Below are 27,530 nucleotides of genomic sequence, written 5' to 3'. Positions count from 1 at the left end.
TGAGGATCACACCAGGAGGAGCTGAAGATTCTACTGGACTGACCTCTCGGCCGCCTAAGCCTCTCGAGTGAGAAAAGCGGAACGAAAAAGAGCATCTTCCGTGACACTGCCTACTCACTCCAAATCTCCACTTCAGAGCTGTTGTGCAACGTGTTAAATGTGTGAACTGAACCATGGCTCGCTCAAGTGCACGCTGGCACAGCTGAGCGCTTACAAGAGGAAGGAAAGAGCCGTGATCAAACAGCAAAAGCTTTCATGTCTCAACAAAGAGTGCTCATGAGAAGAGTTTAGCCGGGTGCATGATTTGAGCTGGGACTTTTTCTACAAAAAACGTTAAAAGGTGTTGTAGCTATTAAAACTTTATTTACTAAACTGGAAAACAAACCCTCACTTTAATGTAGCATGTAGAAGGTTTGGCAGAATGTTCGTTTAAATAGGCTTTGGGGTCAGATTAATAAACTCAACGATGACGCAAACTGTCTGCTCAAGGTCCTCATTATGGCCCTTATTATTACAGACAATGTCAAAGCTACATTAATTCAGCAATAGGTTTTTTTCCCTCATCATCACACGGTGTCTCTCAAGGCCGACGTTCATTTCTGAGCTTAACCTTGTTTAAATAATCAAGCTTTAATCATGCTGTGTGTCTGTACAGCAGCAAGCAAAAGAATTTCCTCGTCCTTCAGGTGTTCATCTTAAGACTGAACGAAAACCTGTTAAAAGATTTTCTCACAGCATCTCCTACCATATTTGACAGCAACACATCCTCAGATTGCACTCGTGTATATCAGCATGTCATCGTGTATCAAGCTGAACTGCGTCTCCATCTCCTCTAAGAACTCCTGATCAATCCTTCCGGATGTGCACCTCGATGTAGTGTGAGATCATAAATAAGTTTCTTATTCTGTTGTAAACTCTACTCAGTCATGCAGTTTCTTCCTGTACAAGATCAAAGTTAGTGTTTGGTGCTGGCTGCATGTTCACTACATGATCTTGGCTAGTTCACTTTCTTACTTGTTATTCTAGGTTTATTTACAGCCGGTGTTAAAGTAGTGTGCACTTCTTAACTAAATCAGACAAGCAGCTCTATTTTTTCCCAAAGCACCTAGTGGTCACTGTAAAACCCAAAAAGAGCAAACTGAAACAATAAACTTTTTATACAATTATCCAAATATTAAATCTGTCACATTGTGCCTTTTTTTAATGGAACGACAAAAAAAAATGTTGGCACCCCTAATAACCACAGTTAACAGATGTTAGCTAAATTGAACAGACATTAACGAACTCTAATTGCTTTAATCTGAAAAAAAAGTTCACAGAAAATGATGGAGTCACTTCTCTAATGCAATACAATCAAAATGATGTGAGAGGTTATACTAACAGATGGGGGCTTCCAGGGGGTGTGGGTTATATTATCATCGAGTTCAAAACATTTACTCAAGTCGTTCTGCATTCACATGCTCATCTGTCATTTTTATTTGGAGGAGGAAAAAAAATATAAGACTGCTCTTTCTGTCTGTTATGTTTGACTTGTCTTCATTTTACCCGCATATACTGTCTATGTCACTACACTCGTGTACATCCCCTGACTTCCAGTATTATCTGCCTACGCTCACAGCCCAATGCTCCAATCTTCACTCCAACATGGCAGCAGAAACCTGGCTGTAATCTCTGACTGACGTTTTTCTGCACGGCTTTATAAAGAAAAGAATTTGTCACACGTGTCCATGTTTCTTTTACCACATCTCTGAATGTGAAGTCATTTCCATTACGGTTGTGGTGATAATGATTAACATCCATTAAAGTCGTCTACTACCTTAATTTGCATAATTATCGGATACTTAATTAACCTCTGGAATTCTGTTAATGTAGGCTTTTATGATTAAAGACTGAAAGAGTTCATTTCGACGCAGTGCAGAAAGAAATGCAGAGTGCATATGTTAACATAACAAAAAACAAAAAAAAAATATAAGCCTAGTACTAGAAACCTTTCCAGATGAATATTTTGGCTTTCATCAAGGCTGCATTTGATGCACTGTAAATTTCATTATGTCTTGTAAGTAATCGCATTATTCTGGTCAGCGTCATGGTGTGATTTAGCATAGCAGGTGCGAGGTGGGAGGAAACCCAGGGAGAGGAACTGCACAACTCCACAACACAGCCTTCTCCCTTCCCTAAATACTAGCTGCAATATTCAGAATAAAAACTTTCCCATGGACTTCTTCAAACAGACATCTCTCTTTAATAAAACACCAAATGTAACAGTGTTAGCTCATGTTGATGAGGTGTTTTATCACCAGTTTTAGCACTAATACTATTTTTAACATCCATCATGAATGGAGATGAAGCAGAGAAGAAGGTTGATTGGTTAAATCTATAGCGCTCACTCACCTAAAGTCTTGGCCACCTCCAAGTCTTGTTGCATGTAGGCGGTGCTTTTCTCTGTGTTGCCCAATGACCAGTAAGCGCTGCTGAGGGCGGAGAAGACCGAGCCTCGCAATTTGAGGCTGCACGTGCCGATCTTCAGTGCCGCTTCCAAAACCACCACCGAGGCACTGTGGTGGCCAGCGCTCAGCAGCTCCTGGCCGATCACGGATACCACCACGAATGGACTCTTGTCCAGCTTCATTTTCTGCAGCTGCTGATAGGTCGGCTCCAAAGACTCTGAGGGTTCGGACAGCAGAAAAGAAAAGAGACTGAGACACGTCATAATGTGCGGCCTAGTTCCCATGACTTAACCTTTAAACAGGCAAGTGGGTCACATGACTCAGGTTCAGATTGTTTAGTCAGCGTGGATAGATACTGAGAATTTGGTAAGTAAACATACAGTGAAAATAAAAAATAATATAAGATCAGGTAGGAACATTGTCTTTAAACGCTGAAGAAAAAACTAGTTCACATGTTGTTCTTAATGTTATTTTTGAAGTATATGTATCCCCTGAGATACGTTACCAGATTAAATGCAAATCCAACGTAAAAAAAAAAGGTGCAATTATAATTCAAATAAATGTCTGTATATTCCAGCATGAATAAAATGCTGGGTTCTTCATAGACAGTAATTTATCACACCTGCCTTTAACATTTTCCTCCATGGCTTTGTCTCATATCATTTTTTCCCCTCCTCTTACTACAATAAGATGTCTTTCTGATGTCTTTCTGTGATACACAATCACACGCTCAGTGGAAGGGCAGACCGGAGACAGAAGGCCAGCATATGTGTAGAGGTGACCTCCGCCGGAGGGGCGGAAACGCAGGTAAGGTGTGAAAGTGCACGGTGTCATAAATCAGCTCATGCCACGGCCGTGTGTCCCCGTGCTGCCCGCTGGGAGTTATGACACTCCGGTTTTAGCTGCCCTTCCTTATCAGCTTGTACTATCTAGCAGGAAAGAGCTTTCCAGCTGTCCCGCTCTACTTTCTCTCTGTGTGTGTGTGTGTGTGTGTGTGTGCTGAAGATGGGATGCGTATGTGATTCTGGGAGTCAATAGCAGTGTGTGCAATTACAGTTCTGCTTACTTTGCATTAACTGCTTTGTAGGAATGAAAAAGCCACAATAAGAAAATAAGGAAAATTATATACATATATATATATATATATATATATATTTATATATAATTTGAGTGATTGGTGATGTTATGTTATGATGGTAAATTGCAGCAGAGAAGCGTTTAGCTGCAGTTTCAGTTAGTTCAGTGAAATGGAAAACCATCAGTGTGTGTTTGTGTGCTTGAATGCATGCATGCTCCTGTCTGCTCCATTAAATCAACAATAGCAGCTCTGTAGTGAGAGGAAACTTGTCCATCGCTGGATGTCAAATATGTTACACGCACCATTACACACCTGTAATCCTCTTACACACACACACACACACATACACACTGCAATGCTAGATGTGACAGCACTTTGTGCACAAACACACTCGCAACTCGAACAAAAAACACACGTTCTGAAGCATGTACAGTACATAGTAATCAGGTCAGAAGAGCAATCCCAGATTTATGGTAGTGATGTTAAGAGATAAGTGCAGAATTTTGTCCAGTCTGTGTAGAAATAATAAAAAGTAGAGTAGAGGTATGACTTTAACAGTTCTGGGAAATGTTTTGGGGCTGTTCATTGTGCATGAATTTAGGAGTTAGCAGGATTGAATTGCTTGCAGCTTGATGTGATTTGTCTGTTCTGTCAAGAAAAAAAAAACTTCACTGGACTTCCAAGACAAAAAGTTGAGTAAAAGCCAAGGATATTTTAAGTGGCACAGAAAGAACAGTAGTCTGGGTAAAGCTGGTGCAGACTGAACGCAGTTAATCGATCGTGAGTGTTTTATTCAGCTTTATTAAGGTAACACGTTTGTCCTAATTATCGCCACGATCTGTATCAAGGTTACCTGCTGAAATATTCACCACAATTGTATTTCCTTGCATAGTAATTAGAGTCACTGCTGTAATTCGCTTTAGTAATTAAAGTTAGCTGACTCTTTGGAATGGAGTCAGGATTCCTTTAATGATCTGCATTGCCACACACACACAGACACACACTTCATTTATCTTGACAGCATTACCAGTTGCTAAAATAAAACCACGGAAAAAAACCTCTTTGGCGAGTGGTGTACCAGTGTGTGTGTGTGTGTGTGTGTGTGTGCGCGAACGAACGGGCTGCAAATCTAGTTAACCACAAAGTGCGGCATGATAAACAAGAAAGGAGAAATGCTTATGCGGCCTGTCGCAATGGAGCGATGGCACGGCCAGGATTTAATGACGAGCCTCTGGGTGCCTATTTTTCTCGCTCTTGCTCACTCACACTCTCCCTCCCCCCTTCCCTCCCACCGCTCACCGAGTGCATGCCATGTCAAACGGGAGCTTTGACGTGACTGTCTGGATCCCCGTAGGAAAGCGGCTAAATAAAGCTGTAATGACAGCGAGTGACAATGCCGCCCACCTCGCATTATTTCCTTCCCTTCTCTTTGAATTACCGTTCAGGCGACCTGCAGGCCTTTCCATTGCTGCCATGTGTCATGTGATTAGACACTCGCCGGGCACGGAGCGTAATCCGAACCAAACTGATGGTTTTTTGCGTTTGTTTTCCAAACCCTTTCATTTGTCTGAAGACTGGACGCATTAGTGTGCACGTGTTTATCCCTTGTCTGGGACTGAACGTAAACTCAGAGAGGAAAAAGCGCTTCTGGGGTGAGTAGCTCGGCTCAGACAGCCTGCTCAGAAGTTTGGAGCTGTTTTCTCGTAGGGCTTGGCACCAGCAAGTGGGTTTGGATGGCACGCTTGATGAAGAACGCTACGATTCAATTCGGTCTCAATTCAATTCAATTAGACTGAAGGTAATCCCCTGCATGCAAATCCTCACATGAGAGAGCAAGAGCTCAAACTGATAAAGAAGCAGAGGAGAGGAACAAACCTCTGGCAATGAGATGACAAAAAAAAGAGATAAACAGGGAAAAAAGAAAGACATGGGAGAGAAATGGTAAAAGACAAAGACACAGAGGGAGAGGAGAGAGGAGCAGAATAATAGTGTCAATGCAGTAGTAGAGATCATCTCTCTCTGTGGGGCTGATTATGAAGAACTGCTCTACATAATCTCTCCAGTCATACACACGCACACACACTCTCTCTCTGGCTCTTTCCGTGTGTGTGTGTGTGTGTTTGTATGTTTAACCCATGCACTTTGGGACAGCAAGGGAAATAACAGGTGTCATTAGGAGTAAAACAGCTTCATTTTGGGCACGTTCCCAAGACTGAGGCAGCTTATGTGTCACTGATTTACCTCCAAATAAAACTGGCTGTTTAGTCAGAGGCCACAGATGTATATTTTCTGTCTCTGTGTCCATTATTGTCTCTCAGACACACACAAATACACATACACACACACCAACATAGAGCAGGCAGGAAATGTGATATATGCAAACACACAGACACACACACACACATACACAGATTTCATCCAGTAAACAGGCAGCTGTAGAAACATATCTCCACCAGACAGCTCTTCTCATTCCGAGGCCTCATCCTCAGTAAACAGCGACTCTGCTGCTGCGACTTTTTTTTTTTTTTGCGAGGCTGAGATTTCACAATCGCAAAAAAATCCACAGGATAAGCAAACAGGCTGCGCCAAGCTCCACAGAGATCAGCGTATGCATTCAGAGGGTGCACACAGGTGATGGTCTGCATGTACAACAGGTTGACTCCCAAAGGCTTTTTTTTTTTTTTTAAATGAATACAAATTGGTTCAACATCTGAAGAATAACTGCTGGTGCAATATAGCTGAATATCCTGTTCATATATCACAAATCATACACGTATTAGCTAGCACAACAGGAAGGTAAAAGCTCATTGCTGTGTTTTGCTTGCCTGAAAATAGCAAACTATATCAAAAATATCATGATTCATCATGATTATGAAGTCTATGAGACAAATTACTGCATGCATCATGATATATAGGTTTAGCTACAATTCCCCAACAAAAAACTCTTTAATATTGACTTAATACTTATTTTACAAAGAAAATATGCTGTATATTTATGTCGACAAAAATGTATGCATTATTTAAAATAAATAAACAAACAAACAAATGAGGAGGAGCTTCTTCCCGCAGGCCATTTGGGCCCTCAACCAGAAGACCTAGTACCTGGACTTTCTAGACTTACCCCAGACATGAACATTACATTCTACCTCAGCTGATTGTTGCACACACAAATTGCACTACTTGTATACCCTGCACTACTCTGCACACACAATAACCACACTCACTGGACATCTTTGTGTGCATACTGCACCGACACTTTACAAACTGTATTATTTATTGTCATTTATATTTATATTTGACTTTTTCTATCTACATACATGTATATACTATATATTATAGATGTTTATACATATATATATATTATTTATTTATATATTTTTATAAATATTACATTATATTACATTATCATATTATAGTTATAGATATTATAATATTATACTATTGTATTATTTTACTATTGTATTATATATAATATACTGTGTGTTATATATTATATTTATACTATGTTTATATTTTGTACACATTTTTATATATTTATATTTTTTTATATACACGTATATTTGTATATGTATATCCGATACACAATCGGCTTTACATAACTATTGGTGTTTTTTATAATTTATCATGTCTTTAATTTCTACTAAGTTTTTATTCTTCCTATTTTTCCATTTATATTTTTATTACCTATATCCCTATACTTTTCTTGTCCACACACTTGACTTTATACTTTATACTCTTCTTCAAATGTAGGACAGGCGTAATAAGCATCTCACTACATGTCGTACCGTGTGTGATTTTGTATGTGACGAATAAAATTTGAATTTGAAATTTGAAGTTTATAGAAAATTGTAAAATAACTTAGGAGCAGTAAAGAATTTACATCAATTCATCTTAATTAAAAAAAACATAGCCAAAACATCTCAACATGGGTATCATATCGTGTCACATGAATTTGTATCATGTTGTCAAAATATGAAAAGGATATTAGGCAACATTTCTCCTATGAGCTGTGGTGTTCTGTCTTTGAATCGCTTTTAAACTAAAGTGTCTTTATTTTCTCTCTGTATGTCTATAGTTCATGGATTCTTATTAATGCGGCTAGTAAAAATCAGCTGATGTGTGTAGTGCAGCAGGTGGTGAGCTTGGGAGTGTGTTACAGGTCCAGCACCACACCACTGTGAAGCTACAATATTAAATGACTTAAATTAATGACTAGAAATTTTAAAAAATACCCAGAACAGACATTTTGCTTGTACCAGTTACCCAAGCACCAATAACCCAACACTCAAAAGCATCAAAAAGCCCATTAGTGCTACAATGGAGTACGTCATTTATGTGACAGCTGGCTGAATTTCTTCACGTAATGGATGCTAATTTGTGCACTCTTAATAGGACTCCAAAAACACACACCTCGAAGTGGTGACTTCATGGCGGCCTCCACCATGCCGACGAGCAGCTGCAGACTCTTGGGGTCCTGAGCGAGACCGGAGGCGAAGGCGGCCAGAGCATCTGCATGCCGGCCCAAGTACTGGAGGGCAACACCCTGTCGGAAGTATGCCTGTAAAGGAAGAGAGAAAAACACACACACACACACACACACACACACAAACGAAAGAGGATGTCAGATTCATGGTCTATCAGACACAATTGTACAACACTGCAATCACCAGATAATCACTGACCAATACACTGTGGTACTTCATGTAAATCTTAAAATAACAATACTGTGAATGTTATACAGTAACATTACAGAATAGTACAAAAAGCCGAACCAAGGCGTCGGATGGCTGATGAACATCTGAGCTGTGATCTATGATAATTTGAGCAAATTACACAGATACTTCATCCTTCTTGAATCAGACAGTCAAATCCTTTACAAATGACATTAGCAAAGCTTCTCTGCTAAAACTGATCCAGCTCAAACAGAGCTCCGGTGGCGGTGCAGGAACATGATTAGCTGCAGAAAAAGCTTCAATCAGAACATCTGGGCACTCAAGAATTTCAGCACTGGAGAATTCCACCAGCAAGCCTCAAACCAGTTTGTGTAATATTTTGAACAGTCGAGGGTGAACGCTTGCATCGTATATGGACAAATAGGATGAAAAGAAGGAGATGGTATTAGAAGAGACAGAATCTGGAGGTTAAAAAGGAAAGCTTGGGTGTAAAAGTTCGACAATGTTTATATGGCGTTCAGAAAAAGCTCACACGTGTATATTTGTCCTTTCGGAACATACGCTGTAAAAATGTTGCTTAGTCGTTTGGTGATAATGAAACGAGCCAGACTCCCATCTGTGAAGTGCACTAAATGTCATGCTGCGATAAACGAACATTTTTTTATTCCCTGCCACTGGTGAATGCTTAAATCTGAAGGTGTGGATTCATTTTCATAACCTAACTCAGCGATAGGGTTATATTAACATGCTCACTCTGATATATTGTCGTTCCTATAGCAATAGCTCCGGGATTTGGTATAAAGGATGAGCCTCATCATCTGAAGTTATTTAACCGGTTGTTGATGTAGTGACTTTATTAAGCTTTAGACACATTTATTATAACATTTAACATTAGTCTTCAGGGTCAGGAATTTGGAACAGACACTAGGTTTCTGTCTAGGGAGAATCTTCAGAATAGACACACAGAGTCAAGAGAGAGAACAACTGAGATTAAAGCTGCTGTAGCACAAGTGATAAAATGTAACTATATACTGTTAAAAAGATAAAATTTTCTTTTATTAATCCAACAACTGTAACCGTCTGAAATGGCTTTTAGGTACAAGTGGAATAACACAATTAGGCATGTGAAGCTATGTGTAAATCTGTCCATCAGTCCACCTCAGTGAGGATTATAATAGTAACTAATCACGGTGCTTATTACCGTATTGCTGTGTGTGTGTGTGAGTGTGAGAGAGAGAGAGAGAGATGTTACTCAGGAGGATGTATGAATGAAGAATCCTCTTAATATTAAAACCCCTAAAGGAAGAAATCTGGTATCTATGTCTGGTGTCTATGGTCTGCTGGTGCAACTGTTCTATCGTCTTTCTAATCCTCCATTAGCTAAAGAGGTAGCTCATGCAAACAATTCTAATAATGAATGAAGGCTAATGTAGTCAGTCAGTATGGCAGCGTTTGACTGAAGTATCCCTTTAACTGCCATCAGTGCTAATCAGCACTCTGTATGCAGCTCTGTTTCCATGGTCCTGGGAGGGATTGTCTTATACATAATGACTTAATTTTCACTCTGAGGCTTGTTTCATTATGCCGCTAATGTTTGACTACAGGGCTCTCCGTCTCTGCAGTCTGGGATGGATACACACACACACATACACACCTATATACACACACACACACACACACACGGCCGTGTGGGGCAGCCTCGGTAGGAAGCTTGTTCAAGTCTCATACATAACATCCCTGGAATTTTTTATTTTTTTATGAGGGAGTGGAGAGCTGTGGAAAGTGACACAATGAATTTATAGAGACCGGCTATAATTAATTTCATGACGCACAGGAGGGGGCGTGACCCTTTGATTACAGAGACATCATCTCTCTCTCTCTTTTTTCTTTTTTTTGGACTGTATCATTGAAATGGACTGAGAGGCAGATTGAATTCCACGCATTAACCTTTAGCCTAACTGTGTTATTACAGAACCTTGCAGGCCATCATGCGCTGCTCACTGTTAATTGCCTCAGAGTGTGTGTGTGTGTGTGTGGGTGTGGGAAGAAAAAATAAAATAAATTAAATAATAATAATCAAAAACATACTGCACGTTCACATCACGCAATTACATTTCATCTGCTTTTGACATTTTATTGGACCAATGATCAAAGTTTTTACACAACAGGCTTTCAGAAAAATCACTTTGGTAGAGCATTAGACAGGAAATGCATTTTTTGTCATTCTCAGAAGCCAGCTTATGCTAATTGGCAGACATCTGCAGGGTGCCAGAGCAATGATTCACACAGAAACTTACTTTAACTGTTTTTTTTATTTTTTATATTTTGAGAATGTCAAGATTTTCAAATATCTGTGTGTGTGTGTGTGTGTGTGTGTGTGGACTTCTGTTTACTTTTTAGTCATTTGACTTTTATTCAGGAATTCAGGAATCAATTTAAAAATATATTATTTGAAGTAGACTTTATACACGATGAACCATACATAGTAGAGAAATAAAGTGTGTGTGTGTGTGTGTGTGTGTGTGTGTGTGTGTGTGTGTGTGTTTTCCGTCTTTTTCAGAGCACTTTCAGCTCCAGTGCACAGCAAATCTTTGATGAGAGCTTTTAGACAAATTGCACTCAAAGCAATGGCATTCAGGCTCTTGCCAATATAAAGAGGAAGAGGGGTTTGTTTGAGGGGTTCACAGATGCAATTCCATTTCTTTAACACATTTAATATTAGAATGATTATTATGACGATAAGCGATTTCCTCCTCCAAGTACAAAAGGTATTTTGTGAATGAAGTGCAAAAAAAACCCTCTGTTTATGGTTTCTCTCACACCACTCTCTTTGGCTCTCACCAGTTAAGACTCTCATGCCATTCCCCTTAAAGTCTTTAGTTTTTGCGTGATCATTTCTTTTTCTCCCTCACACACATTCCTCACACTTCCTGATACCCATCGATTCATTAAGAGCCTACACAGCGTTCAAGTCCCTTCAAAAAAGCACAAAAAGTGACGGGCGCTCATGAACAGGCAGCCGTCTGATCTTCGCATGTAGTCAAGCATGAAGACAAACACAGCACATAACTCCTCATCTAGCAGCTTATCACACACCTTAGTGCTTTGCTGAAGCGTATGTAGGAGCAGATGATTAGGGAAGGGGGTGTACTGAGGGGTTAGACAAGGTAAAGTAGGCGTGTCAGCTTAACTCCATCCATCCATGAAACTCGGGTTTGTTCAACACGGCTCTCGGAGCCTTTCATCCTGCATCTGAAGAGCTCTATTCACGAGAAAAGAAAATCATGCTGATGGTTTTATTTAAGGGCTCTACAACCGGAGTAGTCGGCTTGGGTTGTATGGTATACTTTGGCTTCTAGTAAACAAACAAACGCAAATGAGATTCACACGTTTCGCCCGGCTGCTGAGTCTAAATTGCCGGCCTTGTTTCAGGAGCTTCATAGGCAGTTAAATTCAGCACTTAAGTCGCAATTGCTTTCCCCTGCCTCTTCTTCCTGGCCAGGATTAAAATGCTGCAGGGTAACAGCGGTGTTAAAAAAGCACTCAGTGCTTAGAGTAAACAACTGTATAGCACTGACAACATAAGTAGCGCTACCCTGATCCATTAGGATGCTCTGCTTTGTAACTCGCTGACTGATTGTACAACATCAACAGGAGGTAGAAACGTTTTGTGCGTATTTATATATGTGTCTCTATCCTGGTGGAATGCCTCCTAAACTTTCTGGCTGCCTAGCAACATTGTCCTGCCTCCATCCCTGCAATGTGGCTTGCTATCACTTTGCCTAAAGCACGCAGACAGAGAGCATGCAATTAGCTCCCTAATGAAACGCTCTCTTGCCTCAGATTTGCAAAGCTATCCTCAAAAGGAGACGTGGTGTTTTATTTACCCCACAGTGAGGTAATCGTTGAGCTTTGATGCTCAAAAAATCAAATGTGACATACGTGGCCAAATATGTCTGAGCCGATGGTGAGATGATATCAGTCATGCAAGAGCAGGCAGAAGACTCCAGCGTTCCCTGAGTGCACGGTTCGATCAATAGGCTCGCATCAAACCACAGAGAAGTGCGTAGAAAAGGTCATACTTCAGAGTGATGATCAATACATGCATTCCAAATTACAACTGTTATACACAGGAACAATGACACAATCAAGAAATCTGCTCCTAACCTGGCCTTGAAATTAGAGTATGAGTTTTTTTTTTTTATTAAGTATCTATCTATCTATCTATCTATCTATCTATCTCTCTCTCTCTCTCTCTTATATCATGTTGCTATATTTCTGATGACAGCTATGAAAATGTTTGTGAATCTGTATTGGTGGCTTGTGAAATGTGCAAGAAATTCAGTGGTGCCATATGTAAACATGAAAAAGTCCATACTTTTATATAATACAGACAAAAAAATACAGACAAAAAAAAGTGCTATTTGATACGGTCAGCGGATTTTGCAAAACCACACCTAACATCTGAAATATTTATTCTACTACATGGCAAAAAGTTAGTGGACACCTGATATATGAGAATCACACAACACAATAATCTAGAATGTCTTTGTAAGTTGTACATCACAATTTTCCTTCACTGGAACTAAGAGGCTTGCAACACGACAATGCGCCTGTGCACAAAGCAAACTCTATAAAGACATGGTTTACCAAGGCTGGTTTTTAAGAGCCTTCACTTCATGCACAACATACAGTGCCTGACTTCACTGAATGAGCACATATCCCCACAGCCACACTCCAAAAGAGTGTGTAGGAGAACAGAACAGTGTAGGAGCATGAAACTCCATGTTAATGCTCATAGTCTGTGAATGGGATGTTCATAAAGCACATTGGTGTGATGTTCACATACTTTTGGCCATATAATGTGTCACATAATTATCGTTATGTTATCCAGACTGGAGTACAATGCATGACTATACAGAAATGTGTAACAGTAATGCCTACTGATTACTGAGTAAGAGGAGTCTAACACTTGAGGTTGGGAGTATTAGCAGATGCCTCAATTATCTTTACTTACATTAATCAAGACCAGATGGCGACTGTACAAAAATATCCCAGGCTTGAGCTCTGGAGATAGAAACAGTGCATGTCTGAGGAATATTATTACCCATCAACTACACAGCTTTACATCTGATATAGGCGAATTTTACCTTACACACATATGCCTTGTGGCTGCAATGCATGAACGAGCGGAGACATCCTTCATACAGAGCATGTAAGTACACAATGTTAACCTTCCCCACGCAGTCCCTTCAGGCGCATCGGCATGTTACCTCTGAGGACTGTCTATTCCCCGTCATGCATGAACGTGATGCTGACATGGGTGTATCTTAGCATGAGTGAGGTTCTTATTAATACATCAATTCTGTCTTGAAGCTTGAAGTGTTTCTCCTCTCCACTGAGGGAGAAACTTAAACCATGGGAGTATTAAATTGCTCAAGAATCAAGACAGCAGCATCAGCAAAGCTGGAAAGATGAGACAGATGGGCTGAGAGTTGAAGACTACAGAGATTCTCAGTTTTTAGCGCATTGCTACAAAAACGTCCTGATGCAAAAATTGATACGAGCTGAATTCTTGCCAGTGACAGTCCTCCTGTTAAGAGGAAAGAGAGTCCATCAAGCACTTGATTTCTGTTGCTATCAGCTAAAAATCAGATGGTATCGACCATGGCCAATGTAAACAATAGCTGCATAGTTACTGATAGAAGTGATTAAAATAAAAGCTTGCAACGATGAGCTGTTTGACCTTGCAACACCAGGCTTAAAACCTGGATAGATTTGTCCAGTGAACCCACAGAACTGACATCATTTTAGTACCAGAGGCAGTTCCCAGGTGTTATGCCTTCTTCAGCCTTGGTGATTATTTTCAAGGCTGGACCTTTTACAGTGGTAATTGGTACCTTGTTTGTTCTCATAAGCAAGGAGGAAGTAGTGCCAAGAAAGAAGGACAACAAGGACTGTAACAAAAATAACAGCCACAAAGATGCTAGAATAACAGCAACTGTTAAGATCTTCATGCCTTGTAACAAATAAACAAGTGACATGTCAAGCGTATAAGTGCGTGACAGAGGGAGGAAATAGAAGTGGACAGATGGAGTAAGGCTGGGGTTTATAAAGCTCTCCTCATGGCTGGTCATTGTCCAGCAGCTCTGTTTCCAGGTTGCCTGGAATGCAGATGCTTAGCTCTCCCAGGAGATTACCAGATAAATGCACTCTAATGCATAACAGATGCAGTAAGCCCAAATATAGACCTGCTAATTCCACACAGTTAAGTCCAAGCTGCATGTTCAGAGGAATAGTTTGACCAAACAATAGAAACATAAGTGACAATGCATGTAGACTTCTTCCGTTTGCTTGGCGTGATGGTATGCTAGCCGATGTTCAGCTTTAGTTAGGCAAGCTTGAGTTGATCAACGGTACTGCTTTGGTAAGCATTTGGTGTATTTCAAACACAATTCTCACTGATGTGTCATTAAAACAAGACCTTTAACACAATTTTCAATCTATTACAGCATCTCCTACAGTCCTTTTGGTAAGCATGTTAAATGGCGCAGTGTGTTAAGACTTGTTCAGATTTAAAGGTAGCCAGATTTTGGTGACCAGCTGTGGAGAGATTAAAGTGCTGAAAGGCAAACAGCAAACCTTAATTGAAACCAATGTCATCAGCTGTTCCTAGCTGAAAAGCCAGGCCCAAAATAACAGGGCCGAGCTCCATGAATATTAATCTGTATTGTTGTGGAAAGCTAATCAAACATCATTAATCTGGACATGCACGTCTTTGTAAGCAGTCCAAAAGAGACAAACAAATGCATTCCACTGCCAGATGCAGCCAGCGAGTCACCTGACCCCAAATAACCCGACCGTCCAAGATCGTGGTCCAACACGCGCAAACAAGCTGGGAAATGATGACAGATGCTGTGTTTAGCAAAATAGTGGAAAAACAACTACAACTATTGCCATGGGATCCTTTTTAGTTTGGACCGTGTTGCACTGAAAGCAGATCCTTGGCTCTTGCATGCAGTGAGAATGGAGGAGTATATGACCTACTGACACAGACACCACGCCAGTGTAAGTCTGAAAGATCTGGGTGGAATTTCAGAGCCATCACTGACTTCCTCGGATGTCCTATGTAACATCATCTTAGAAGTGCGTCTGAACCTTGCTGATAGGATAGCCGTGACTGTACTAGCATCCAGACAAGATGTCCCCGAAGGCTCAGGGTTTGCAGTACTGAGTGCACTGGAGTACGAAATTGAGGCTGCCGCAAGTTCAGCTGTTTATTCGTTTATTTTTTTTCTTGTTCCCCCGAAAGAGTCTCATTTCATACAACAAGGGGTTTAGGCAATTACTTGTGACAATAGCTGGCATGGCAGCCACGGGAAGGATTGATCCGGACAAGCAGGAACCCTGTTTGCTTTATTAAAAGCCATTCATCACCGTGCTTGGGTGTAATGGTGCAGAGAGCATAGTAGGATAGGAATGATACTGTGTGTGTGTGTGTGTGTGTGTGTGTTTGTGACCGAAGAGGACAAGCATCATCACTGAGGAAGCAGTGTTTCATTAGCACACATCTCAGGTTCTGGTGGATGTTAAAAGAAAACTATTCAAGTGCACCACAGCTGCAGTAAGAACACCCTCCTTGAGGGCTTGAGAAGCCTGAGGGCTCGCCTCACTTTTTTCTCCCCAATGTTGTCTAATCCCAACTTACCTCAGCTTCCTGCTTGCACTGGTTCCTAGTACACACTGATCAATATGCTACACAAAAGTATGTGCAATACATGGTGAAAGAGAGTCAAGGTCAGGAAGTCTGTGGTCAAGAGGGATTCAGCCCATTTTTTTCATATATTAACCGAGTGAAGAATGAAGCATTGTTGGGGATTAGTTCAGCAGAAGGCTCCTCAGCGCTGTCTCACCTTGCTGCAGGAAAGCTGCTAAGCTGGCGGAACAGGCAGCCACACAAAGGGCAGAACAACAGAAAGAGATGGAGAAAGAAGGATAGGAAGAGGAGGGCGAGTGCAGACCCAGAAAAAGAACTGACAAGTACATACATAATTGGGCTGTCAGATTCATATGTAAAGCTGAGCTCGGGGGTTCGAGATGCTTTTTACTGACAAAGGTCATCACTCACCAGGTGTGAAAAGCAGGACAATCCAACATGGCTAATACTAAGTCTAATAATACTAGTGGTATGAGTCTTCAGCATGTTCTTTAAGTACCGACTGACAGCAAAGGTGCTGAAAAAGGGTAAGATCTCCATCATGGATTACACACTGATCTTCATTCTTTATTTATTTGCTAGCAGTAGTTATTTGTTTAAAGATGCAAAATACAAGTCTATAACAGAATTGTGTCACATATTAGCTAAAGAAATCCCCCCTGGCAGCAGACCTATGTCTCTTTTGTCTGGCCCACGGCACAATCAATCGAAAAAAGTACATAAAATCCATTGTTATGCTGCAAAGACAACATATAATTACAAGCCAGTCCTTTTATGAAGGGATTGGTTCTGAATTTAGGCTTCTCATGCAACACAGTCTTGCTGAAATGATACACTCACTTCTGATTTACACTCCAGACAAACTGCCAGCAGCTCCAAGCAGCTTCGTGTTTAACCGAGCTATTTCTTCCCATCCCAGAGAGAATCCAATGCAAAACCCCCTCAACTCTGCTCTTCCTCTCCGAGAGGCACGAACGCGCCTTGCACTCGTAGGCGGATGACATGTAAAGGAAAAATAAAGATCCAACGGAGTGCATTAACGTGTGGTTGGACTGTATTAGACTAGGGAAGCCTACGGGTCTGTCAGGCTGGGTTCAAAGCTTCTTTATGGCTAGAGCAAGGAAGAGAGCAAAACGGAGAAAACGTGGCTGTTGCCAATATTCCCAACAGGCTGCTCTGCTGATGTCAGCGCAAAGGCTCGACATGGCTGCCCGCTTCCTCTGACACTAATAAAGCAGGAGACTTTGAAAACCAGGGGCGTCAAATACCGTACAGTCTCTGATTGGCAGCGGGAGATGGGTGAAGGCGAGAAAACAGCTTCTTCTGTAATTGAAATCAAACTGCAGGGCTGGCAACTAACAACGAGCCATCGACTGGGACGCAAGAGCTGCCTCTCACCCAGCTCAGAATAGCTGCTGCTCTCAAAGGCTGGGAAAAGGCGTTTTTTGAAATTAACACCATTAACACAGAGTCAGAAACCCAAGAGAATGTTACACTGTGGGGGGAAGTGTCTTCCAGTGAACTGTTCAGTATAAACTAAGCTAAGATAAAAAGACAATACTTGAGCAGCATGATAGTGAGATGAGGTGAGACAATTAGGCGCTCACTACCTTGAGGGTGGTCTGTATCTGCATCTGCAAAAGGCTTTTGATCTTAAGCGGCTTGAACGTTTAACGAAAGGAGCGCTGTGAAGTGCTGAAAGCCGTTATGATGCAACGTGATGAAGTCACGTCTGTGCATGGCTCCGCTTTTCTGCCGAGCTCTTTGAACATGCTGTTAATTTTACAGGTAGTGCTATATAGCAGGGCAAAGAAAGATGGCATTCAGTGGCCCTTGGCAGGCGGGTAATCCGCTGCAGCTGAGACGTGGATCTGACAGGGTTTGACCTGTAGGGGAGACATGACTTCACTTCTCAGGCAACCAACAGCTTTCTGCCAATAATTTCATAGCAGTCACACCAGTGATCTCATGCCATGTTGGCGCCAGTGAATGGTGCCTCCAAAGCTTTTAGAGTAATTCATTCAAACAGTTAGTTAGGAACCCCATTACACATCAATTTTAGAGAAAATGAAAGCTATTACGAAAATGGTAATAAACAAATCATACATTACTGTGACTCCGTAACACTATCGTAGTTCATCTCCAATTAACACTGAGCTGGAGTATGCAATCCAGGAAACAGCATAAGGTTCTAAAAAAAACTGATGAGACACAAGCTCTTCGACCTGGCTCTGCTCCGGTTGTTCTTACCTGCATATGTCACGTTTATTGACAGTGTGTAATGGGTGACCTTTAGCTAGTCCTGAACAGACACATCTTTCCGCTAATCCTAGCCCTCCACTAGGCAAAGGTCCGATGAGCAGGCATGCTGTGTGACACCAAGCTCATTATATATCTTTGGTTTGCAAAGGAGCAGTTCATTACTGTCACCAGCTGAGCACGCAACGCCTCTCCTTCCCTTATGAAGATGAAATGAACTCAGTCAGGGTCTATACTAGGACTGGGTGAATAATTAAAATTCACAGTATGAGCACACTACAAAACACTATCCTGTTTTTCGTGGTATCTCAGGATAAGCACATCGCCAACACTGTGTTATCAAATAATGCCATATAATTATGTTGCTGCAGATACAGCTAGTTCTACATATTCTACTAGTTATACAGACACAAGGATATCTAATTACATCTAATTACAAGGATATAGCTAACTATAAAGATGCAGCTAGTTATACATGTATAGCTAGCTCCACATATACAGCTAGTTATACAAATACATCTAGTTGTTAGACATATATTATATATACAGCTAGTTATACAGATACATCTAGTTGTTATAGACATACATATACAGCTAGTTATACAGATACATCTAGTGAGACAGTCACAGATACTGCTAGTTATACAGATACTGCTAGTTATCACAGATACTGTTAATTGTTATAGATACAGCTAATTATTACAGGTAATGCTAGTTATACAGATTCTGCTAGTTTTTACAGATACTATAACCTTTATTATATGTACATCTAATGAGATAGATACAGATACAGCTAGTTATATAGATGGTTAAACAGATACAGCTAGTGATATAGATACAGCTAGTGATATAGATACAGACACAGCTAGTTATATAGATGGTTATACAGATACAGCTAGTTATATAGATGGTTATACAGATACAGCTAGTGATCTCATCTGTGCAACAGATCTAAAGACCTGCAGTCTGCTTACTGCCTTTTTAAATGTGATTCCATTAAAATCTGTATAATATTCCAGCAGCAGCCCAAGTATTAAATCACAAAATTGGGAAAATGACAGTAATATTTTTTAACAGACTTGTTACGAGGATGTCTTCATATAGGCTTCATAAGTCCATCCAAATACTAGTCTGTTGAAATGGAAGAAAAATCTCTCCATCAAAGAATATAAGGGGGTGCAAGTGATCTGAAGCACAGCCAGTCTTTCACACTATCATGAATTATAATTAGTCTTGAAACAGACACATTCTGTTGGTTCATATTACCCTTACACACACGCGCACACACAAATAAATAAATAAATACATTCGTTCATTACAAAAAACACCCAGAAACAACGATGACTATAAAATCAACAATCTCTATAGCCATCCATCTCCTTGTTAGTGTGCAGCCTCTAATTAATTCAGAAATGAAGAAATTTATGGCAATTAGTAGAGAGCCTTTAAAGCACATGTGATGCTGCTTAAAATGTCAGATTTTCAGACACAATTAAACAGATTCTCCTTACAGCTTTGCAGACAAATAATGTAAATAAATAAATAAATACATAAATATCCACAGACTGCTGCACCTCGCATATACAGTATAAATGTTCAAGAAATGTTAATGGGCTCTGGTGCATTTGCTGAGGCTTCAGTTTACTGGAAGCTGCTTTACTGGTCACTGTGCATTGTTGTGGAAATGGCTCAGTTTCTTTTATGGTAATTTAGAGACGCTTCGAGTAGCCCAGGTCCACAGCAGCGAAGATAATGGGGCTGATTCTATTGAGCGTTTAGAGGATCATTTGCTCGGCGCAAGTGTTTACTGACTCGGCTTAAAAAGCCAGCAGATTAAAGCGACCAAATAGCAATGAGATGTGCGAGATTTCACCTCTACACTTGCATAGAACTGACACTCAATAGTGGAACCTATTAGTGTGCCACATATAAGGGACAGCTAAGCAAAAAGAACTGTTATGTTTCCAAGGTAGATATTTTGTTTACAATTTTTTTATTATTTCTCATTTGCTGATGGTGTTTTAAGATGGTTTTCTAAGCCATTGTTTTAGAGATCATTTAAAGCTTGCAGGGTATTGATTCAGTCAGCAATAAAATCACGGCATCATCCAGGACACCCAGGGCTTTCAGAACCGAGACCACCAAATGGCAACTACAAGCCGGTGGCATTTTAAAATCCATGTCCACCTTTGTTTGAAAATTTTCAAAAGGTCATATTTTGCTGTCACAATATGAAGAAGAATTCTGGATGAGGGGAGAATTCTGGATGTGAGCAGGAGAGAGAGAGAGAGAGAGAGAGAGAGAGAGAGAGAGAGAGATTGCTCCGAGGTTAGCAAAACAAGATGGACAAACCGCCACTAAGCTCCCGCCAGCAAACGAACGCTACACACAGAATCCGGTTCGATCTGTTGGACATTTCGTCCTGGGATCTGAGTCGCTTAGTGATTGAGACCGTCTGAAGGAACCGACAAAAAGAGTTAAGATGTATTTGAGATAAGAGATTCATGTCAAGCTGACAGAGTGCTGGGATTTCAGTCAGGAAACTTTATTCAGTCACAGGCTAAGATGCCGAGAGAAAAAACGACACCTTGTTATTATTTATCATCAGTCAAACAAACACATAAAACCCTTTGTGGTTTTTCCCTCTCGTTACAGCCACGTCGCAATGCTCGTGTTCAAAGCTCGGATGCAGTGACTCCCATGGCTATTTAAGGAAGTGTTTTATTTGGATTGTGGGGCACTGGCCTGGTCAGCAGAGCAAAACAAAGTGGTCTAGTAAGCTGACCTTACTTTTATTTACAGGATTTCACTGGCAACTGCAACACAAACTTAGCAGATGCGTTAAAACACGGCCATTCTCTTCTGACGTAACCCCCAATTGATAGTATTTTAAGCAATTCAACGATCGAGTCGTGCTGCTTAATTACAGTGTCTACGCATAATTACTGCATTTCAACACTAAATCATAATCCAGGTGCTTAAGGAGTTGGCTTTGCCCGAGAGGCAGCTGTCCTGGTGCTGCCAGGCAGAAAAAGAGATCTGTGGGAGGAGGCTCTTGCTGCATCATTGGGAACAGGGATGGCTGATGCATTGTACGCCAGACCAAGCTCGAAAAACAGCTGGCGGCTTGCCTCCATCTCCCGTCCAGACACACCAGTCAATCACAGCCCTGTATTTGTCTTGTTCCTCCCTTGTGGAAGCCACCACTTCTCTTCACTTACTTCATTATTTGTTTTGCGCTTTCTTCTTTGCCAGGCACAAAAAAAAAAGGTTGGAGGTCCCATGACAATGCAGATGGACAGAGAAAGGACATACGCCCCCACTCCCCCACCACCAATCTCGTTAACTACGACACCAGCACATGACTGGCATTGTTGTATGAGGTAATTAGACTGTCAATCAAGTCTCGCATGAGTGACCTCTAGGTCAGGAGGAGGACATGTATTGAGTGCAGGCCAACTGTTGTTTGAGTAGAATGTGACCTCTGGTATGTTTGTGTGTCCTGTACAAAAAAAGGTACAGAGTACAAGTACACAGTAAATGATGAGCTGGGTTTAATCAGACGTAACTAGTTATTTAATTGCTCAGAAGGTACTGAATCGTGCTGCAAGGCAAATCACTCGTTTATCTTTATAATTATGCATATTATCGTTTCTATAGTAACAACTAGTTAACAGAGGCTGGTATGACAGACACTCCTTTAAACACACACACTTTTTTTTGTGTGTAAATGTTTGGTTTGTTGACGAGGACATTTAGTGTTATTGGAAGGAGTCTCCAGTGCCAGAACTTTGTATCAGTCTAATGAAAAGCTTTTTCTTTACATTTGTTTCTCTGCATTGTCATTTTTTTCTTACTTACTAACTACAAGGGAACTGCAAACAGATATGAAATTATGACATTAAAATAAAAGCATGACATGAGATTCTACAATAAATATAAGAATATTAGTGAAGGAAAATTGCTTTGGCACTGTAGAAGAGGAATATAAATGAACATCAGCGCTGTAACAGTAACACAGTGAGCAATTCAGTTTCATCTTCAATAAATAGATAACAAGGCATAACTATGGTCCATGGCTACTTCTAGAATAAAAGCAAACAATAACACAACTGGAGGAAATAATAGCATATTGCTCTTTGGACAGTGGACAGGTCCCCATTTTTTTTTAAAAAAGCTTTAAGCTTTGCTTAATGCTTTTTTACATAAGACATCTGTCTAAAATTAGAAAATACCAAGACTGCTCTAGATTTTTTTGATATACATCAGAATGACTTCGACAGAACAACTGCAAACAAACAAACAAACAAACAAATAAATAAAGATTTTTTTTAAATCCTGGAATTCCAGAATAATACTTAATTCTGTCAGTTGATAATGTGATAGTAAAAAAAATAAATAAAATATCAGTGTTAGCTTGTTAAAGAAATGGATCAGGTTTTTTTGTTTGTTTGTTTGTTTTTTTATCCTTCAATATTTGATACTGGCCTGACATCAGATCAGTGGTGTGTGTAAGAGAACTTTACAGATAACGCTTTAATTTTTAAACCCTGAATTCACCAAATCTGTGCTTTTATTAGAAGGACTACTCATGGTGTATACTCCATGACATTGCTGTCTTAGGGGGAGCAATTATAGCCCACTGTGATACACACACACACACACACACGCAGACAGACTGAAGAGGGCACTGGGAGCAGATGCCTCTAAAGACTTTATTAAATCTTTAATAAACCCAAACCTTCAAACCAGCACTTGCTTTAAAACATAAATATAATCCACACAATCATACACAATCTTCCTGCTACGTGATTGATCCTATATGATTTGATTATCTGTGCAATTCTGGGACGATCCATCGACGCCCTGTCAGAGTGCACTTTCTATCTTTCTCGACACCACTACAACCGAGACAATCGGCCTAACACTTCAGCTAGCCGTCAATCACGCTGCACAAGCACAGTAAAAGCAGACGGCATACAGAAGGAGAAGAAGGCGGAGGCAGCCCTGGCCCTTTGCTCCGGCATCGATGCCCCTTCCCTGCCCCCAACCATCCACATCTAAGGCAGGGGAGAGGGAGCAGCGTGCTGCTTCAGAAGTCCTGCGCTAATGAGCGATGTCCCTGAAGACCGACAGAGGCCAGGGATTCAAACGCCTAGTCATCTTCTCAGCTCTTTTCATGTTTCCTTAAAGTGCAGAGAGATGCTCCTTTATCAGGTCACACTTACTGAAGATTCGGACCTCTGCATCTTCACAATTCCAGATTCATCCATTTCCACTCGTGAGGAATGTTTAATCGGATCAAAACGATTCACTTAGAGGAAAAACGGAAAAATCTAGGTGCGTCCTCTCCCGAGGGAGGGAGTGCCCTTTCCAAACCTCAGCCCTATGCGCTGTGGAAGCTTTCTGAAGCTTTTCCATTCATTAACATTATGTTGTTTAAAAACAACCTATAGCAAGACACAATATAACGTGTTGCTTTTCTCATGTAATTAACTTTATCTTTATGTCACTCTTGGAAAAAAGACAGGCACCAAGTTGAGTACGGTGTCTTGGTTAATTCACTGACAGCATGGTCTATTAGCATGCATCTGCTAATTAATGATTCTGGAGTATTTACTGAGACGGCATGACGTTCGATGCTGGTCTCGTTAACATCCATTTCCAGCAGTGTGCAAAGGCTCAAAGGGTTTATTTAATTTATTTATTTTTGTAATTCTTGAAATGCACATTAACAATCAAAAGGAGTGCAGATAAGGCGCTCGATACTGCGCTGTATATCACAGTGTGTTTCAGAGGAACGCTGAAACATTTATGGGTGTATCATCCAATATACTGGCTGTGAAATCTGAGCGTCTAAGCCCTCCCTCTGCAACCTTCTGCCGAAAGTGAGAGGCAGAGAGAGAGAGAGAGAGAGAGCGAGAGAGAGAGAGAGAGAGAGAGAAAGAAAGAGAGAAAGAAAGAGAGAGCGAGATGACAATTTTAACGTGAATCTTCTTTTTTTTTTTCCCAGAATTTTTTTGTCAACTGCTGCCTATTGTACTATAAATAATGCATGCGTATGAATCCTCCGGTCTCTCTCACTGTGCAGGCAGTCCTTACTGATTAAAAAGGTCAAGCTTGCTATGTTTTCTGCTGTGATTCCTAAAATACCATTAAACTAATGAGTGAGAACACATGCGCTTTCTTAACAACTCAAAAATCCTGGCTGGAGCAGAAGAAAAAAAAGAAGAAGAAGAAAAGGGGTCCATTTTTGGCAAGCCATTCTCCTTTCCTCGGCCTGTCTCGCTGTTTGACCTAACGTCTGACATACGGCGAGGCAGAGGAAAAGGAATGCTACATTCCAGCAGAGTTATTGTTCTTCTCCCATATGGTATTCTCCTTATTACAGTAACACACTTTTCCTGCTCAAAGCCTGTGTTTAGAAACTCGTCCATTATCATGTCCTAAAGTGCGAAAAGACAAATTTAGAAACAATCTGTCTTCCGGCACTGAGGCTTTAAGGAATATGAAGGGTTGGAATTCATATACCTCACACTCTGTTGTGTGTGTGTGTGTGTGTGTGTGTGTGTAATATAGACTTCTCACTATCTGACGCAGTTTTTGAATTTTTGACTGAAGCTATTCTGGCGAACGTTGCTGGCAACTAAACAATTCTGATTAAAGTGATTTGACTGAATTTTATTAAAGAAAGTCTTTAAGGCTGTAATAATCAGTCACTGCTGCTGCTGCTACTGTGGTAGACAAGGCAAGTAACATGAGAAAGTAGGTCAAAGGCGTGTTTCCATCCTTCTGCATTTCTTGGAAAGATTTTACAGTAAGAGATGTTCTTGAGGTCCTCTATTTTCCACGTGCAATAATGTTCAGTTATTACATAGAGTGGTCTGTTTTCTACTGACGTGTTACAGGATAGCTGTGATTGGATCTCTGTATACGTTCATTCACAGCCACACCAGCCAATCTGTGCGCTCATGTATGTGGAAGAGGGCAGACTTCAGCGATTTATTCAAAGTGTGTAACGTTGCCCTGTGCAGCAGCGCTTTAAAAAAGATGTCTCGAAGTAAGTACACGTTTAAGGCTTAGCCTTCATCCTGACGTCTGATTGGGGAGAGCTGACAAACAGGAAAAAAAGGAAAATATTCCTTTGTGGCATGATAACAGAACTATTTTATATGTGAATACAAAAAAAAAAGACACTATAATTTCATATAAGGAACAGATGAATGGAAGGTTTTCAAGGTGTGGCCTTGGACGCTTGCTTGACATTTCCCGCAACCTCAAAAGAATCAATCCATGCTGGCTCTGCCTGGGTTGTAGTAAAAACTACGGCAGGCGTTCTAAAGGCGCAGAGCTTCTAAAGCGTGTGTTTAATAGACACCTCAAATGTGATACAGGAGCATCTTCACGCTGCGATGATTTGGCCCAGAAAAAGACTGAATGTGAAAAGCACTGTGGTGACATTATCATTGCTCACAGACGCAGACTAGCAGGGTGGGGATGCAAACCATTTTAGACGAAACGCTTTAGAGGATTATTTCAGCGCCAACCTCAGGAAGACGTAAACACACCGGGAAGTGTGTGTGTGTATGTGTGTGAGAAGGAGGATAAACCCTGCATTCTTGAAATGCACATTTCAATCAGGGTCTCATTCAGAGGTCTGCGCATCCAGAGACCTTATTTAACTGTGTGGCTGCATCAACACAGGAATATGACACAAATCTCCTGAGCTTTCCTTCCCCTTCTGTTGAATATTCATCTGTGTCTCTTACCTCTGCTGTACTGCTCAAGACCTAAAAAAGACCCTTACACACACACACACTCTCTCTCAAGTCACAATGAAGCTCTCATTCTTGATTCTTTGCCTACAATGGAGTCTTCTAAAGAAATCTTTCAGTTAGGGAGGACTGGGGAGGCAAGATGATTGCTGCTGAAGTCCCGTTTTTACAGAATTTCTGATGCAGTCATCACCGCTAACAAGACTACGGGTGCTGCAGGAATGCAGGATGGAATGCCTGAACGCTGCGAGATGAGCCATAGAGAAGAAAGTAAATCAGGATTGTGTGACAGTCAAGAAGGAGAGCAGATGTGCGAGATCTCCTTGCTCTTACTTTTACACCTCACTTTTTTTTTTCTCGAAAAAATCTTTTTCCTATCCTCCTCTCCTGAGCGCGGCTGCACATAGAGGATTAAAGACCTTCTCGTGCCTCAGCGGAACTCTAACCCCGGCTGCACAGAGAGCCGCATGTGCGGTTCCAGCATTAGTGCTGCGTGGGAATTCTCCTGGCCAAGAGGTGTCACGATGTGACAATCTCAGCTGTGACATCGGCTATCGTACATGACGTGTGAGCGTTTCTGTGTCTTCTTGTGCAGGACCATCTGCTAAGGACGTTTAATTGACAATAGTGTTGTCTTACAACTTGACAGCAGGAGACAGAAGGACGGGGAATAAAGGCTCTTGCAGTTGTATGCTTTTCAATTAGTCCGTGTTCTTAATTGGATTGCAGGCAAAAGCATCCACCTGTCTGCCTGCCTCTGTTTCTGTACTCAGGGGTGGACAAATAATACATTTATTAGCTAACACACTGGACAAGTAAAAGCTCTGGTGTGTTGCTGGGTGCTATGTTTCGTTTGCCCAAAACCCTAACCCAGTATACATCACTAAATTCTCCCAAATTAAATGTCTGGAACTGCACAGTCTTCAGCTTTAAGGTTATCTGTTATTTAGAACCTGTGATAAATGGGGGATTACTGTATTGTTTTGTCTAGCTGAGAATTTGAGACAAATGAACGAGGACTTAAATTAAGAAATACCTAAAACACAAGCCTAGTAGCTACCAATAATACACAGTGAGCTAGTTAGCTAGTAAAGTGAATGAACAAGAAACAAATACATCCAAGATCATGCACACTGACAAAAAAAAACCCCAAAAAACAATGGCGAGTGATCTGCCCATTGGTGCTGCACACTGCCCCGTCCTCTGTGTGCTGAGAATGTAGGTGAGTGTGTGCTATTCTAGGAATATTCTCTTTTCATCCCAGCAACTACACTAGACCACTACAAATAATCCCAATCCTACAGACACGCGTCTAACAGAACCGACCCGAAGCTCAGGTACTGACCTCAGATACTCCAGATACACGTAGCAGACCCGTTCCACGCACTCCTTTCCCAAGTATCAATCCAAACAGTGCTTGTTATCATTCCCCTAATTCCTCTGATGGGTAATTATTTTATCACCATATTTGTTCCGTGGGTCAGTCCTGCTACGTAGCTACACTTATCTTAATTTGAAATCGGTCAGGTGTAAGTAGACTAAGCAGCTGATAATTATGACTTCACCTCTTCCTGCTTTTTC

At 40.9% G+C, this 27,530-nt stretch overlaps 1 protein-coding gene across 4 annotated transcripts in view; it reads right to left on the bottom strand.

Moving 5' to 3' along the window:
- ttc28 (tetratricopeptide repeat domain 28) overlaps positions 1 to 27,530 on the bottom strand; it is a 199,615-nt gene that overhangs the window by 74,760 nt on the left and 97,325 nt on the right. For all 4 annotated transcript variants that reach the window (XM_058411492.1, XM_058411493.1, XM_058411494.1 and 1 more), the window contains 2 exons: positions 7,936 to 8,083; positions 2,392 to 2,664 (listed from right to left, as the gene is read on the bottom strand). In XM_058411492.1, the coding sequence (XP_058267475.1) occupies positions 2,392 to 2,664; positions 7,936 to 8,083 (421 nt within the window). The remainder of the gene's footprint in view (positions 1 to 2,391; positions 2,665 to 7,935; positions 8,084 to 27,530) is intronic.

The sequence above is a fragment of the Hemibagrus wyckioides genome, linkage group LG16, assembly GCF_019097595.1.
Source record: "Hemibagrus wyckioides isolate EC202008001 linkage group LG16, SWU_Hwy_1.0, whole genome shotgun sequence".
Lineage (NCBI taxonomy): Eukaryota > Metazoa > Chordata > Actinopteri > Siluriformes > Bagridae > Hemibagrus > Hemibagrus wyckioides.
This window is presented reverse-complemented; position numbering and strand designations above follow the sequence as displayed.